The following is a 16,852-nucleotide window of genomic DNA, read 5'->3' as shown; positions in this document are numbered from 1 at the left end:
CATTTGACTAATATCATCTTCAGATTGTGAATATACAACAAAAAGTGTTGGCACAAGATTGTAAAATTAGTGGATTTTTTTTTTTTTTTTTTTGCATGTTCACAAAACTGGTGCTGGAAAAACCCCATTACAGCCTGATCTCAGCCTGATTCCAAATCTGAATCAGATGTTTCTGCTCCTGACGAGCTTTTAAGGAAAATAACACCATTCGCTCTCTTTTATGAGCCCTGCAAACCATCTGGTACAGAGTGGATACACGGAAACTCTGCTTGTACTGGCTGATGGTGAGTGTCTCTCGTCTGCTGATAAACTTAACAAAATCATAATTTCTGTAATCACCACAATTTGCAGATGTAATGTTATCATATTTTGTTCGGTTTAGTTTTTTTGTTGGTGTAGATTACTGCACAAAGTGAGAATTTTATTTTCCTTGGTCAGGATATGTACAGGCAGTCCAACTTGTATTTACAAGGCTGACAATTATTACTGAAAAAACAGTACCTCAAAACTATGAATTATAAAAGAGTTGCAACATCTTAAACCAGCCACAATGAACATTTGACAGATAAACAGTACCACAGTGCTTCAGTTTCAGCTTCAGAGTTTGTTATGTCTTTTATGGATTGTGATTGTCTCTGTCAACTCACCATATATTATTTATTAGCACGTTTTTTGTTTTTTTTTTTATCAATTACTAGAAATTTCAGGCGACCCCATTCGAACTCCAGGTGACCCCACGTGTGGTCGCGACCCCAAAGTTGAAAAACACTGACTTAAACATTAGTACAAAGTGAAATGCAGTGAGATTCAGTAGCTTTTCAGCCAAGCAGCAGAGTAGTCAAATCTGTCCTTATCTATCCAAACTAAATAAACTTTATTTAATTACTTACTTACTAAACCAGCTTGGGACCAGGCCTTTCAAAGTCTATTTGTTTTGTCACTTTGAATAGAAACATACCCTGAAATGGTGTTAGGACTGAAGGGGCACATGTCCGCCATTTATTGGTGGGAGGTGGTAACAAGATTCAGCAACTCTATCTGGAGCTATGGTCTGTTTTTCATTCACTTCTGTTGTTTGACGCAATATTGTGACTTTGGCGCTTCAAGGGTTAATAGACGGTCATTGTTATTATTATCAGCAGTAACAGAGGTGCATTTTTCAGATATCTATGGTGGACTGTAGACTGTAACTAACACGTTAAATCTTTTGCCTAAATTCCTTCAGTTATTTCATCAAACCCCCCACACACATACACACACACACAGCACTGAAAGGCTCCATTCAGCACATTCAACTCATTTGAATGAGAGGAGCTGCTATTGTCTGCCCGTCAGGCTACGATTTTGTGAGCAACGAGAATTTTCTCAATACTCTCAATAAGCATTTCATATAGAACAACATCACAACAAAGTCTGAGCCTCACACACACACATTTTCATTGAAGAGTCAATTCAGGTGACACAAAACAAGCTCCAGAAAGTGTTGACAAGTGGAAGGATACGTCTCTAACCTACTGCTGCACAGAGGTCTCCGTTTGTGATATAACTGAAACAAGCCACTGTCTGCAGAGTGAGGTACAGATGTGACCTGGAATTACCCCGAGAATCATGTAGCAAAAGACAGGGAAGCTATGTGAGCTGTGATCACAGCAGGTAGAAATGAATGAGCACTTAGGCGAGAAATGAGATGAGCCATGGAGTCTGTGGGAAAAAAATTCAGCGTTGGTGATAGAATCTCAGGTTTGATGACAGTAAACCACAATGTGATACTGTGATTGTGACAGTGATATGTTCTGAGTTTGTTTTGATACTTAATATCACCAGGATTCCGACTAATAGGTTTGTGGAATAATCCTCTGCAGTTCGTGTAAAATCCTCTGTTCTTGTAATAACAATACAATATTTATTCAAACATAAATGCACTATTTTTATACACTTTTCACAGATGTACATACAGTTAATATTGTGTCTGTTCATATTTTAGGTCTATCTTTATTTTAACTAGGGCTGCACAATTTTGGCCAAAAATAAAATCCTGATTTTTTCCTCTAAAAACTCAATTTACAATTCTGATTTCTGGGTAAAACTACAAAAGACAACAGAAGTCGGCATGTCGTTTTCGTGTGCAGCCCGCAATGCAACACACTCCTTCCATTCTGGCATGTGATGATGTTTGAGTGTCTGCTGTCTTTGACTGATACTGCCATAGGCTGAGCTTGCAGCAAGGAATAGTTTGGTCTTCTTCAAAAACTTCGAAGCCACACCAATTCCACACAACCAACTTACTCTTGCTATTTTTATCCACAAACTTAAATCAAATCAAATTTTATTTATATAGCGCCAAATCAAAACAAATGTTATCTCATGACATTTTACATATAGAGTTGGTCAAAACCAGATTCTAAGCCAATTTACAGAAACCCAACGGAATCCTCCAGGAGCGAACACTTGTGACTGGTGACAGTGGTGAGGAAAAACTTCCCTTTAACAGGCAGAAACCTCGAGCTTCTCACTCTCCTTAGCAAATGCCATTTGTGTACTGGTGTGTGGAGCTCAAAGACTGTTAGGAGGAGGAGCCTACGGTAGCCCAGAGGCACGTGGCTCAGAGACATGAGCGAGATCAAATTCAATTCGACAATTACCCTTTTTTAAACATCGTCCTAATTAAATAATCCAATTTTGATTTAAAATCCATTAATCGTGCAGCCCTAATTTTAACATTATTCCACTTAAGTACTTATTTTCTTACGTGGTTTTTCATTATCAATATTGTTCCACTGACTGGAGTAGCACTCCTAATTTCATTGCACACACAATGACAATAAAGGCTATTCTGATTCTACAATTTATTTTCATTGTAGATGAATGTCTTCATTACTTTTTTGTTTAATCAATAAGCTTTTTTGGGGCATAGAGCTTCTGAAAGTGTTGGAAAACATTTCACAAAGCCTAAAATGACATTTTGTTTGTTCCAGAACCCAAAGACATTCAGTTTAGTGTTACACAGGAGGAAATAAACCAGAAAACATTTGAAGTATTTCCTCCCCAAATCTAAGTAACAGGCATCTCAGTCACCAAATATGACATGATACATAATTTGCAGTAATTAAATCTGCACAATAGTCATCTGCGGTAGTCCAGATAAGTTGGATGAGCCTAAATCCATTGACAACAACAGTTAGAATAGTACATAAACAGGTCAGGAAATAATTAAGGATGGTTAGTAGCTGGACGTAGATGTGTTCATTCTATTTGAGTCAAACTGATCCTTGTAAGTGGATGATTATTACAACCAAACCTTTAAAACAGGTATATATAGGTTAATTCTCCTGTCAGTGCCTCTGACCATGGTACAGATGAAGGTCTAGAATTGGTGCACCTGTAGTATGGAATATGGACCCCCTGGAATATGGACCCGGGGTCCTGATTCCGCAGCGGAATATGGACCCGGGGGTCCTGATTCCGCAGCGGAATATGGACCCTCCCTATGGAAAATGGACCCCCCTCCAAATTTAGGGAATGAATTATTTTTTTTTAAGTTTTGAATTATAAACACATAAAATAGAAACAAAACAACATTTTGCAAACAAAATTTCTTTATTGTGTTCTGTTATTGTGTTCTGTTATTGTTATTTAGGCCCCTAATATGTAGAAATTATTAAATGCAGTACTGTATGAAATAATGGTTATTTTTAACTGTACTTCATACAGTACTGAATTTAATAATTTCTACATATTAGGGGCCTACATGCTTATTTCTAAGAAAATTATCAGAGGTGGGGGTGGGGGGTGCCCCACCACCACCACCACAAACAAAAAAAAAAGCTGGGCCCTGTAGTGAAGCCTTGCAGCATGAGCGTACCTCCCCGTACAGCCTGGCCTCCCATTGTGACGTCACTGTGGCGGCGACGGTCGTTTGATACATGTTCTTGTACTCTCTCTTCCCTCAGACAGATCACACAATAACAGAACACAATAACAGAACACAATAAAGAAATTTTGTTTGCAAAATGTTGTTTTGTTTCTATTTTATGTGTTTATAATTCAAAACTTAAAAAAAAATAATTCATTCCCTAAATTTGGAGGGGGGTCCATTTTCCATAGGGGGGGGTCCATATTCCGCTGCGGAATCAGGACCCCCGGGTCCATATTCTATGGGGGTCCATTTACAATCTCACACACCAACGCCTCCAACTGCAGCTCACTGCTCCTAATGTGTAGTATGTGTTGTAATGCTAATTGCTAATGCTACATACAATGTGTGTGTATTATGGGTGACAATGCAGACACATAACTTCCCTATGGGGATAATAAAGACAATTAACCTTTAACCTTTTTACTGTCAGGTTTAATTTAAGTTTGATGCTTTTTTTAATAGCAGTGGGAGTACGCATCTAGGTAAAAACACTTTACTACTGAACATAAGTACAGTTTTCGTGTATCAGTCTTATAATTGTACCGATATCGGTCCCGATATCAACAGTTTAGCTGGATCAGGGATCTGTAGAAGCAACCGATCCGTAAGACCGATCCTTCCCCTTTAAATTTTTGCAACATGGGCTACGTCATGCATGTTGAACGTAGCGCTAAAAATAACACAATGGACCTGTATGTAAAGGACGTGGTGGGTTTTATAGCTCTGTAGATAAAGCTGTGAGAAAGTGAAAATGACCTCCCCTCACCTAATGGACTACCTGCTGCCCCCCCAAAAACAAATCTGCAACCGGACGGGAGGGAGTATGTGCTGAGTGATTTATACTGTTGTGATGTACAACAGTTGTCGCTAACGCACCCACATGCACATACGACGATGACACTCGCGATGCCCCCCACCCCCACCCCGCCAGCAGAGTGTCCCCACCGTTTGAGAACCTCTGCTCTAAATCGACAATGATATCGGATCGGAATCAACCGATATGCAAGGCCCCAGCATCACTATCAGCATCGGAACTAAAAAAGTCGGATCGGTGCATCCCTAATCAGTATGTTACTTTTACTCCATACATTTCAACACAGACATCTTTACTCCTTACATGTTAATTACAGTTATTATTATTACTTTAATTTAACACATTTGAAGAGAAATGTAACATATTTTTATTGCACCATGAGAAAAAAAAAAAAAACCTGAATAATGTGGCTGAATGTCAGTTAACAATTCCAGCACAATACCTGACCAGAATATGGATGAATGCCAAATTTCACCAGTACCATTTCAGCCTTTCTGCAAAAATACAAATCCTATTTTTAGCCAACATAAACTGTGTCTGCAGTTAGAAGGCTGAGCAGGTTCATTCGACACATACCAGTTTATTTCTGGTTTATTTCCAGTGTAATGTTCACAGTTTGCTCATTGTCATGTTTCCCACATTTGTACACAGCCTTGAGCGGAATGACAACAAAACATCAACTGAAGCAGCTCAGAGGGTGGTCCAAAAGGTGATATTTGTTGTTGTTAGTGGCTGAAAATAGTAAACTGATCATTAAATCTTATCACCTGATTCTAGGATTTTGTGATGGTACATTTACGGGAGGAGCGATAAACATGGCGGTTGCAAAAGAAGAGCGTTTCTTCACCTAACTTGGGGGGTGTCAAACTCCTTTTAGTTCAGGCGCCACATCCTCCAATATGATCAGAAGTGGATCAAACCAGTAAAACAATAACATAATAATATATAAATAATGTCAACTCCAAACTTTTTTCCATGTTTTACAGTGAAAAAAAGTGCAATTATGTTATGAAAATGTTACAAACTATCTTTTAAAATAAGTAATATTTTGCTTTTTTAAATGGAATTACGCATTTTAAAACATTTCCCTGTGGTCTACATAAATTGTAAATGCTCTGCTTGGGTCTGAATTCTCCATTAATCCAACTTCACAGGTCCATCTTCAACCCTATTTCTGAATATTGACACCAGAAAGGTTGTTTTGGCCTGCTGGACCTTGAGATGCAAATGAGCCACTTCTTGCCCCGCCCCCTCCAATTTGTTGGCTGTGCTGCTCTGTCCCGTTCAACCAACAACTTAACATTTTTGGTAACTGGCTCGAAGTTTGGACATATTTTCAGTATGGACAACAACTACTGCTGCTAACAAAAAATTACGGTGTATGAGAAATGTTCGTCAGAAGTCTTGACCTTACATGTGTAAATGACATAACTAGTTAGACGTAACAAATTAAGCAGCAATTGGAAAAGATTGTAGAAATCCACTCAATTTTTGCCAAAATAAATATAAAGATAGCTTTGCAGAACTCGGAGGGTTCAGATTCAAACTTTTTGAACTGTTAGGGCCCAAATACACAAATAAATAAACCAAAGACTAATAAAAGTGGGATTAGCAAAATATGAAAAAATGCACTAAGAAAAATGAGTCCAATTTTAACAATATTATGACTCAGTTTATCATTTACACATGCATTACAATTTACAGATCACAGTGGATCTACAAATATGCAAAACATTTAGCAACGGGCAGAATATTGTTAAAATTGAACTAACTTCCCTTAAGACATTTCAGGTTTTCCATATTTGTTCAGGTTATTCACTGTTTTGTGAAAAGATAGTTCATGAATGCAAACACTGTCATTAATTTTCGGATTTTACTGATTCGAATTGGGCTGAATATGGCCCCTGAACTAAAATGACTGTTAATATCTAAAGTGTAATTTTTGGTGATTCACAAATTCATCCCATAGGCCAAATTGGACCCTTTAGTGAGCTGGTTTTGGCCCCTGGGCCGTATGTTTGACACCGTGGATCTAACTGAATAAGGGAATGCATTGGTTTTATGGCTCAGGTGTGTACTACCATGAATAAAAACAACATAGTATGCCAACTAGAATAAAGGTTCCCTGTGTAAAATTAAATATGCTCATGTGAAGTTTGTGTCAGAGCCTGTGCTGTGCTGAAAATGTGTCGACATGAACTAATGCATTTCCAAACAAAGATGCCCTGAAGAAGTCAAGCATAAATGTAAAGAATATACAAACTTAGTCCTCTACATAAAAATCTGTACATTTAAGTTGTTATCATGGAGGTAGGTAGCTGAGATGACTCCAAACTTCATAAGTACACAAGCAAACACAAACACAGGGTGCACCTTTAATCATGGAAATGTTAATTTAACCTTAGTCTGTTTAATAGAAGCCATTCCACAGCAGCTGTTGATTAAGGTCATTACATGCTCTGATAGGGACGTGGATGTCACTTGGTGTTGAAAAGTGACCAAAAGGGCAAAGGTCAGAGTCAGTGATATGAGAACACGCAGCGAGAGATGCACAACAACGTCGATCATAAAGGCAACACTCATCCATCTGAATCATATCTACAGCAAATCAATCAAAAAATGTCAATATTATATCAACTGTAGAAAGAAAATGTAGACTCAGAGCCCCAAAACAACACTATCCAATAAGACTGAACTCAAATCAAAATACAAACTGAATGAATATCACTGATAAATTAAAGATAAACTAATCACTCATGTAAATGTTTAATTAACGTGCCCTGTTGTCTGCAGTTCAAATAACTTTATTTATACTTCATGGATAATTCAAGTTGCACTTCTTCCCACCCCTATTCAGGCATGTAAAAGAAACTACTGTGCTATTCTTCTGTCTAACACTGTCTCGATTGTTGATTTTTGTATTATTATTTATGTTTTCTTGTTAACATACAGTATATGTTAAATTTCATTGCGTGTTCAGAATAAATCACAAAATCAAAATCAATCAAATCAATTCATTTGTAGCCTCCCGGTCCATATATACAATATATGGACAAAAGTATTGGGACATGTTGAATTCTGGTGTTTCTTTTCCAACAGGGGTTTGAACAACAAAACAATAATGACAAATGTCATAATACAGTTTTCTATTGTGATAAATATCTTTGCATTGGTTAGTTTTGTTTAAATACTGATATTTATAAACTATATGGACAAAAATATTGCGACACATCATGGCTACAACTTGCAAGATGTCCTGATCATGCTGATTTGAGATATAAACATCAACATTTCCTTAACGCTTAATAGGAGATTTTTCTGCCCAAGCGAGATGTAAAGAAAGTATATGGTTAGATGTGGTAGAAAATTAATATTTACAGTCAGACCACGAAAAATAGTTTAGAACTTTAGAGGTAGGACATCTAAAATCATTTTCATGGATTTAAACAAAACAAATCAATGTTGAGAGAAATTAAGGACAATCACCTCTGAGGCATTTTGGAAGCAAAGACAACAATTTAAACAAAACCAACCAATGCAATGCAAATGATATTTATCCCAATATAAACCTGTATTATGACATTTGTCATTATTGTTTTGTATCCCAGAATCCTGTTAAAAAAGAAACACCTGAATTCAATGTGTCCCAATACTTTTGTCCATTCAGTCCAACACACCGATTAAGTTAAAATGTCAGAGGCAACATTAAGAAAAAGCATGGGACATGAACAATAAGTAAGAGTTGTAAATAAGAGCAACAAAAGCACTAAATAACAGACCTTTTTAACATCGGAGAAACAGAATTTTCCAGCGGTCATAAGTATTCAGTTTAAACAGATATACAGGTTCATTCATTGGTTTGGGATGTATGCCTGTTGAAGTACATCACTATATAAACATGATGGATTATGGAGGAATTGCTTCGGAGTCAGGCGCTAAGATATGTGACCAGTTCGGCCTGGTTTATGGATGGTTTTGGCCTTAGCGGTGTGTTGATGAAGGACAGTACGACTTCCTCTTGCAGCAGCGACAACACAGCACATGGCCTTCGAACGAATTATGCTGCGACCTGAGCTTACCTCATCATATTTATGTGGACAGTTCCAACACACTACCTGTAGCGTGCACTGTTTTAGTCTCTAGTGTGAGATATTCGTGCTTTTAAAACGTGATGAGGATGAATCCGGTTGCATCCATCAGTGGTATAGGGCATGTGAGGGGTTGGGAGATTATTCCAACTAGTACTTTTACTTTAAAGCCTCTTGAAAGTCCTCTTATTCTAAACATTTGCAGACCTCTTAATGGTTGAGATACTGTTATTTTCAAGGCCGATGATGTGAATAACCATTATTTTCCTCACATCCAGTCATACATTCACCCATAGAAACACATTTTGTCCTTTTAATAGAAACCTGCATGAACACGACCCCACATGCTCTGCTTTGCTGAGATGTGTAATGATTTTTCAGCAAAGGCATAAGCTACAGCCCAGAATAATAAACTGGGAAAACATCAATACACTACCTGTAGCATGTACACTATATGGACAAGAGTATTGGGACATGTAGAAACTTTAAGTAAATATTGATGTTTTTATCTCAAATCAGCATGAGCAGGAGATAATACAAGCTGTAGCCATGATGTGTCCTGATATTTTTGTCCATATTGTTTATAAACATCAATATTTCCTTAAAGTTTAATGGAGGATTTTTCTTCGTAAGCGAGATGTGAAGAAAGTAAATGGTTAGTTGTGGTAGAAAATTATTACTTACAGCCAGAGCACAAAAAATATTTTAGAAATTTAGAGGCAGAATATTTGAAATCAAGATTATGGATTTGAAAAAAATCAAATAAAAATCAATATTGACAGAAATTAAGTAAAAACCATCTCTGAAGCATTTTGGAAGCAAATTTAACAACTTCAACAAAATCAACCAGCGCAATTCAGTGAAGGTGTGATGTCACAAGTATAATTTTACATAATCAGTCATTCTTTTTTTCTACAAGTGACACTGAAATTTTGTAAACAGTTCAAAAAATAAAGTTTCTGAAGCTAAAAAATGAGCCTGTTTGAGAAATGACAGGTGAAACTTTAACCCATAAACACCCAGTGCTACTTTTGTCGCAGTTCTGTAGATTTACAACCTTTCTTAAGTAATTTATCACCATTTATTGTAATATTATCCTCATATAAAATTTGGCTTAATGTGGCCCCTGAACAAAAATGAGTGTGACACCCCTGCTTTAAAGGATAGTTGCTAGATGTAAACATTTTCATCACATGATTTTACTTTTTTCGCTCTGAAACATACAGGAAAGTTTGGAGTTGACATTATCTATATATTATTATTTCACTGGTCCGGCTCAGTTCAGATCAAATTTGGCTTAATGTGGCCCCTGAACTAACATACGTTTGACACCAATGTGTTAAAGGATAGTTGATAGATGTAAACATTTTCATCACATAATTTATCTTTTTTCACTATAAAACATAGAGGAAAGTTTGGAGTTGACATTATTTATGTATTATTATGTTACTATTTCACTGGTCTGGCCCACTTCAGATCAAGTTTGGCTTAATGTGGCCCCTGAACTAACATGACTTTGACACTCCTGTTTTAAATAGTTGCTAGATGTAAACATTTTCATTGCATAATTTTACTTTTTTCACACTAAAACATATAGGAAAGTTTGGAGTGTACATTATTTACACTACCAGTCACAACTTTGGACTCATATTTTCATTTAAATGGCATGAGTTGGACCGCAGATGGCCAACAAGTGCTCAGCATTACTGGGAACTCCTTCAAGACTTTTGGAAAACATGTCAGGTGACTACCTCATGAAGCTCATCGAGAGAATGCCAAGAATGTGCAAAGCAGTAATAAAAGCAAAATGTGGCTACTTTGAAGAATCTAAAATATAAGACACGCTTTGAGTTACGTCACACTTTTTTTAAACTACATAATTCCATATGTGTTCATTCACAGTTTTGATGCCTTCAGTGAGACTCTACAATGTAAATAGTCATGAAAATAAAAGAAAAACCAGGTGAGTCCAAACTTTTGACCGGTAGTGTATATATTATGTTATTATTTTAATGATCTGGCTCAGTTCAGATCAAATTTGGCTTAATGTTGCCCCTGAACTAAAATGAGTTTGACACCCCTGCTTTAAAGGATAGTTGGTAGATTAAACATTTTCATTGCAAAATTTTACTTTTTTCAGTCAAAAACATCAGGAAAGTTTGGAGTTGACATTATTTACATATTATTATTTCACTGGTCCGGCCCACTTCAGATCAAATTTGGCTTAATGTGGCCCCTGAACTAACATGAGTTTGACACCCCTGCTTTAAAGGAGAGTTGGTAGATGTAAACTTTTTCATCACATAATTTTACTTTTTTTGCTCTAAAACATAGAGGAAAGTTTTGAGAGTACATTATTTGTATATTATGTTATTACCTCCACCAGGAGGTATTGTGATCGCTTTGCTTTGTGTGTTTGCATGCGTGCGTGTTTGTTTGTCAGCAAGATAACTCAAAAAGTTATAGACGGATTTTCATGAAATTTTCAGGAAATGTTGATACTAGCACAAGGAAGAAACTACTAAATTTTGGTGGTGATCAGGGGTGGGGGGGCCACGGGGGCCCACTGATCTGCCTTGGCAGAGGTCTGTGCTCTCTGAGTGCTTTTCTTGTTATTTTAATGATCTGGCTCAGTACAGATCAAATTTGGCTTAATGTTGCCCCTGAACTAAAATGAGTTTGATACCCCTGCTTTAAAGGGTAGTTGGTAGATATAAACATTTTCATCACATAATTTTACTTTTTTTGATCTGAAACATAGAAGAAACTTTGGAGTTGACATTATTTGTACAATATTATGTTATTATTTCACTGGCCTGGCCCACTATAGATTAAATTTGGCTTAATGTGTCCCCTGAACTAACATAAGTTTGACACCCCTGTTTTAAAGAATAGTTGGTAGATGTAAACATTTTCATTACATAATTTTACTTTTTTCACTCTAAAACACAGAAAAAAAACTTGGAGTTGACATTATTTATAGATTATATTATTATTTTAATGATCCGGCTCAGTTCAGATCAGATTTGTATTAATGTGTCCCCTGAACTCAAATGAGTTTCAATGAGTGACACCCCTGCTTTAAAGCCTGAGATGTGACAGAATGATGAGGCAGGAAGCAGATGTTTAAAGCCCACTCACACACACGAACCCAGTCAACCTGTGAACGCACCACCGCCTGCACTGCTCCACATTTTTGACAACTTCCTGAAGTCATGTGTTATCCTAACTTTACTGCAACGCCTAGCTCCGCTCGGCTACGTGGCTCAAACACATCCTGGTCACAGTAACACATGCCCTGCGGTGCTAAAACCAGGTCTAGTGCAGGTTGAAGTAAAGCCCGGCTCATAAACACACACTATGGGAATGTAAGGGGCTGATCATGCTGGGGGTAAACCGAGCATATGAGGCGTTCAAGTACGCATCGTTTCGACCCAAAACCCCAATCTGAGCCTCTGACTGCCATCAACAAACTCACATTTTAAGTGTTTTTTTTTTTCTGGCGTCGTCACAACACGGCGACACAGCGGACTTAACACAACCGGGGCTCGTCTTACCTGTATGGGGAGGATGACGCCCGGTCCGTCCGCGGTGTCGGGCGAGTTGTCGAACACTCGGTCCCGGTACAAAGACCACAGCCCGACGTTGGGGAGGAACAGGAGAGCCGCTATGAGCAGCCCGGCGAACTGCAGCAGCCTCTTCTCCTTCCGCCTCATGTCTCCGGGAGGAAGCGTGTGAAGCAGCGGCGGCGAAGCAGCGAGTCCCCGAAGCCCCGCTTTTACCGAGCGGAGACAACTTTCACTCTGGCTGGAGGACGGACACCACACCGGCGCTTGTGACGCTCCGCGGCGGCCGAGCAGCTCTGCCACTAGGGGGAGCGAACCGCCGCTGCTCAGCCGGAGCGGGCGGAGGTGGTGGTGGTGGAGGTCAGACAGGAGCCAACAGGAGTCGAATTTGTTACTAAAGAATGTTTTCAGGAGTCTTTCACGTTTGTTTTTGTTTGTAATTTTCCGAGTTTAACGTAAAAACAAACAAAAACAAAACGACTAAATATGGCAGTGAAAAGTTCAAGGACCGCACGAGGCCAGGGTTAACTTCTGCTGCCTTCATATGCACCTCGTAAATTACAGTTTTATTGTCTCCTACAGTGGCAGAGGAAGTTGTGTGATTATTTCAGACAGGTGTGTCAGTCATGTCAGTTCAGGGACCACATTCAGCCCAATTTGATCTCCAGGATCAGTAAAATAATAACTTAGAAAGCTATACATTTGTAAATGTAGCTTCAGATCAGCTGAAACACTCAGTTTATTTAAATCCAGGTGAAAGAGCCACCTGTTCTCAGCTGAATTTGAATAGAGTTTTTATTCATCAGTTCAGATCTGCACTGTTTCTTTTAAGCTTAAAGTTTTTATCTGTTTTATCTGCTTATCTATTTGTCTGTTTTTGTTTTTTTGTTTGTTTTTCTCATGCCTACACTTTTTTTATTGCTTCCTTGCTGTAAGATAAGATAAGATAAGATAAGATAAGATAAGATAAGATATTCCTTTATTGATCCCACAATGGGGAAATTCACAGTGTTAACAGCAGCATAGAAACATACACATTCACGTAAAACAGTCATATAACTTTGACTAAAAGAAAAAAGTGTTTAAAAAGGAGAGTGCAAATATGCTTTGGTATGTAGTGCAATGGTTATACACATAGAAAAAAAAAAATTATATATATATATACATATAACATTAGATGGAATGGAGGGAGGGTTGTTTTTACATGACATATGTGGTGATCTACTCTACTGGGAGCAGGACTGGTTGTGCAGTCTGACAGCAGAGGGAAGGAAGGACCTGCGGTATCTCTCCTTCGTACAGCGTGGGTGAAGAAGCCGGTCACTGATGGAGCTTTCCAGGGCTCTTACAGTCTCATGTAGGGGGTGGGAGACATTGTCCCTGATTGATGACAACTTTGTTGTCATTCTTCTGCTTATAATGTGCTTCTGCTTGTAATGCTTCTAATGTTTTATGTAAAGCACTTGAATTGTCTTGTACATGAAATGTGCTATAGAAATAAACCTGCCTTGCCTTGCCTATTTATGTAATGTAAATATGTATACTACCGGTTAAAAGTTTGGACTCATCTGGTTACCTCCGCCAAGGAGGTTATGTTTTTGCCAGCGTTGGGTTGTCTGTCTGTCTGTCTGTCTGTCCATGTGCCAGATTACTCAAAAAGTTATGGACGGATTTGGATGAAAATTTCAGGAAATGTTGATACTAGCACAAGGAACAAATGATTAAATGTTAGTGGTGATGGAGGGCATGGGGGGGGGGGGGGGGGGCACTGGGGGCCTACTGATCTGCCTTGGCAGAGGTCTGCACTCTCCGAGTGCTTCTAGTTTTTATTTTCATATCTGTTTCCAGTGTAGATTCTCAGTAAAGGCATCAAAACTATCAATGAACACATATGGAATTATGTAGTTAAAAAGTGTGACATAACTCAAAGCATGTTTTGTTACCTCCACCAAGGAGGTTATGTTTTTGCCGGCACTGGTTTGTCTGTCTGTCTGTCTGTCTGTCTGTCTGTCTGTCTGTCTGTCTGTCTGTCTGTCTGTCTGTCCATGTACAAGATAACTCAAAAAGTTATGGATGGATTTGGATGAAAATTTCAGGAAATGTTGATGCTGGCACAAGGAACAAGTGATTAAATTTTGGTGGTGATTGGGGGGGCAGTAATCTGCCTTGGCGGAGGTCTGCGCTCTCAGAGTGCTTTTCTAGTTCTAAATATACATTTAGTAATTTTTACAAAAAACAACACAAAACAACCACACACACACCCCCGCACATCAATGAATTTACAGCAACAAAGTCCCGAAAACCATAAATTATTATGCTACAAATTAGTACTCGTATATCAAACGCACTCAGCACTCGGAGAGCGTAGACCTTCGCCACACAAGGAACAAATGATTACATTTTGGTGGGGATCGGGGATGGGGGGGCCATGGGGGCCCATTGATCTGCCTTGGCGGAGGTCTGTGCTCTACGAGTGCTTTTCTAGAAAAGAGAGCACAGACCTCCGCCAAGGCAGATCAGAGGGCCCCCATGGCCCCCCACCCTCGATCCCCACCAAAATTTAATCATTTGTTCCTTGTGCCAGTATCAACATTTCCTGAAACTTTCATCCAAATCCGTCTATAACTTTTTGAGTTATCTTGCACACGGACAGACAAACAGACAAACCAACACCAGCAAAAACATAACGTCCTTGGCGGAGGTAATAAAAGAAAAGTGTATGTAATGCAGAAAACAGCAAGGTCAGTCACTCACATCAGTCACCTCATTGAAGAAATTTTAACACAGGGTTCCATATCTGGTCAAACACTTTCATTTAGAAGTATTTTTATTCTTATATGAGGGAACACAGTCATTTGTTTAATGCTAGATTTAGTGTGAGGCTTCAGTAACTATAAAATCTGGCCTTTCTTTTATGTTCTTCTCTTCTTTATTGGTTTACCCTCTTGAACGTCCTCCTACTCTGAACAGTTTTCACTTTCACTAACTGTTAAAATGTATTGTGAATAACGATTATTTTATGAGGATCCAGGCATAATCATGCACCCTTAGAATTTTTAATTTTTGTTTATTTTTTGGAGAGGGAAGAGGGATTTTGTCACGAGGAGGAAGTCTTATTAACAAGAACCTCCATAAAAATGACCCCGCATGTTCTGTTAACAAAAACTGAGATTTGTAATGTTTGTTTGGCAAAGAAAACAGTAGAGAATAAAAAAACTGGGAACAGATTTTGTGCTTGTTTTACTGCGCTGGCCTGACAGACACCTGCTGTCTGTGTTTTCTTCAGATTTTATTGCATCACTCTTCTATATGTGCTGCCTGTTTCTGTGTCTGCATGCACCCTGCAGAGCTGAGTTTAGAAAGTACTAAAAAATCTACTACGCAAAAATCAATGGGACACAAGCCGTAGGGCCGGCACAGTAAAAAGGGCTTTAAATGCGCAAGCGGTAAAGAATACATGAAAAGAATGTGTTAAGACTGCTGCAAGAAAATAGTTGAAGTCGGAGTAAAAAGCAAAAAATACACTCTGGTTATGGACATTAATATGTGCATATTGCATGATTGGTTTTGTAACAGTAGCATTAATTTGACCATTTAACAGCCCTAAATGAATACTTTGATTTGGAACAAGAGAGAGCTACAGAAGAATGAAGCTTTAAGTAGAGTTTTTGGGTTTATTGAGTACTTATTTTTCTGACAACTTTCTTCATTTCTGACATAAATATCTGTACAATCTACTCCTTTTATTTTTCAAACCAGACTTAACTTTGGATCATTGTGCATCTTCACAACATAAATATTTCAACCTGAATGGGACTACAACGAATATAAAGATAATTCTTATATTTATCCAATCCAACTTTATTATAAAGCACTTTAAAACAACTGCAGTGGACCAAAGTGCTGTACAGAAGAATAATTAAAACCAAAATAGAAGAACAAAACACAGAATAGATCAGTGTTTTTCAACCTTAGAGTCGTGAACCTGTGTGGGGTCACCTGGAATCCAAATGGCGTCGCCTGAAATTTCTTGTAATTGATAAAAATAAAATAAAAACTTACTAATAAAAAATATATGGTGAGTTGAGAGAGACAATCACGTTACATAAAAGACATGACAAATTCTGAAGCTGAAACTGAAGCACTGTGGCACTGTTTCTTTCAAATGTTAATTGTGGCTGGTTTAAGATGCTGCAGCTCTTTCATAATTCATAGTTTGAGTTATTATTTTTTCAGTATTAATTTGCAGCCGTTGGACTGACTGTACAAAATTCTCACTTTGTGCAGCAATCTCAACCTGGCTTTTCTGCCTCTGTCCACAATAATATACATTATATAGCCTTAATGTCGTGTAAAACTAACATTTGCAACATAGTATAGCAAACTATTACATGATCTAAAAACAAATAAATTTTAGCAAAAAAAAAAGTCTCCGTTTTGAATGTCTGGGGTGGCCAGAAATTTGTGA

At 38.0% G+C, this 16,852-nt stretch overlaps 1 protein-coding gene across 1 annotated transcript in view; it reads right to left on the bottom strand.

Annotated features, from left to right (window-relative positions):
- LOC115432779 (polypeptide N-acetylgalactosaminyltransferase 10) overlaps positions 1-12,664 on the bottom strand; it is a 189,185-nt gene extending 176,521 nt beyond the window's left edge. The window contains exon 1 of the mRNA XM_030153783.1: positions 12,376-12,664. Within this exon, the coding sequence (XP_030009643.1) occupies positions 12,376-12,534 (159 nt within the window). The 5' untranslated portion in view covers positions 12,535-12,664. The remainder of the gene's footprint in view (positions 1-12,375) is intronic.
- Between the last annotated feature and the right edge of the window lie 4,188 nt (positions 12,665-16,852).

The sequence above is a fragment of the Sphaeramia orbicularis genome, chromosome 14 (genome assembly GCF_902148855.1).
Source record: "Sphaeramia orbicularis chromosome 14, fSphaOr1.1, whole genome shotgun sequence".
NCBI classification, from domain to species: domain Eukaryota; kingdom Metazoa; phylum Chordata; class Actinopteri; order Kurtiformes; family Apogonidae; genus Sphaeramia; species Sphaeramia orbicularis.
This window is presented reverse-complemented; position numbering and strand designations above follow the sequence as displayed.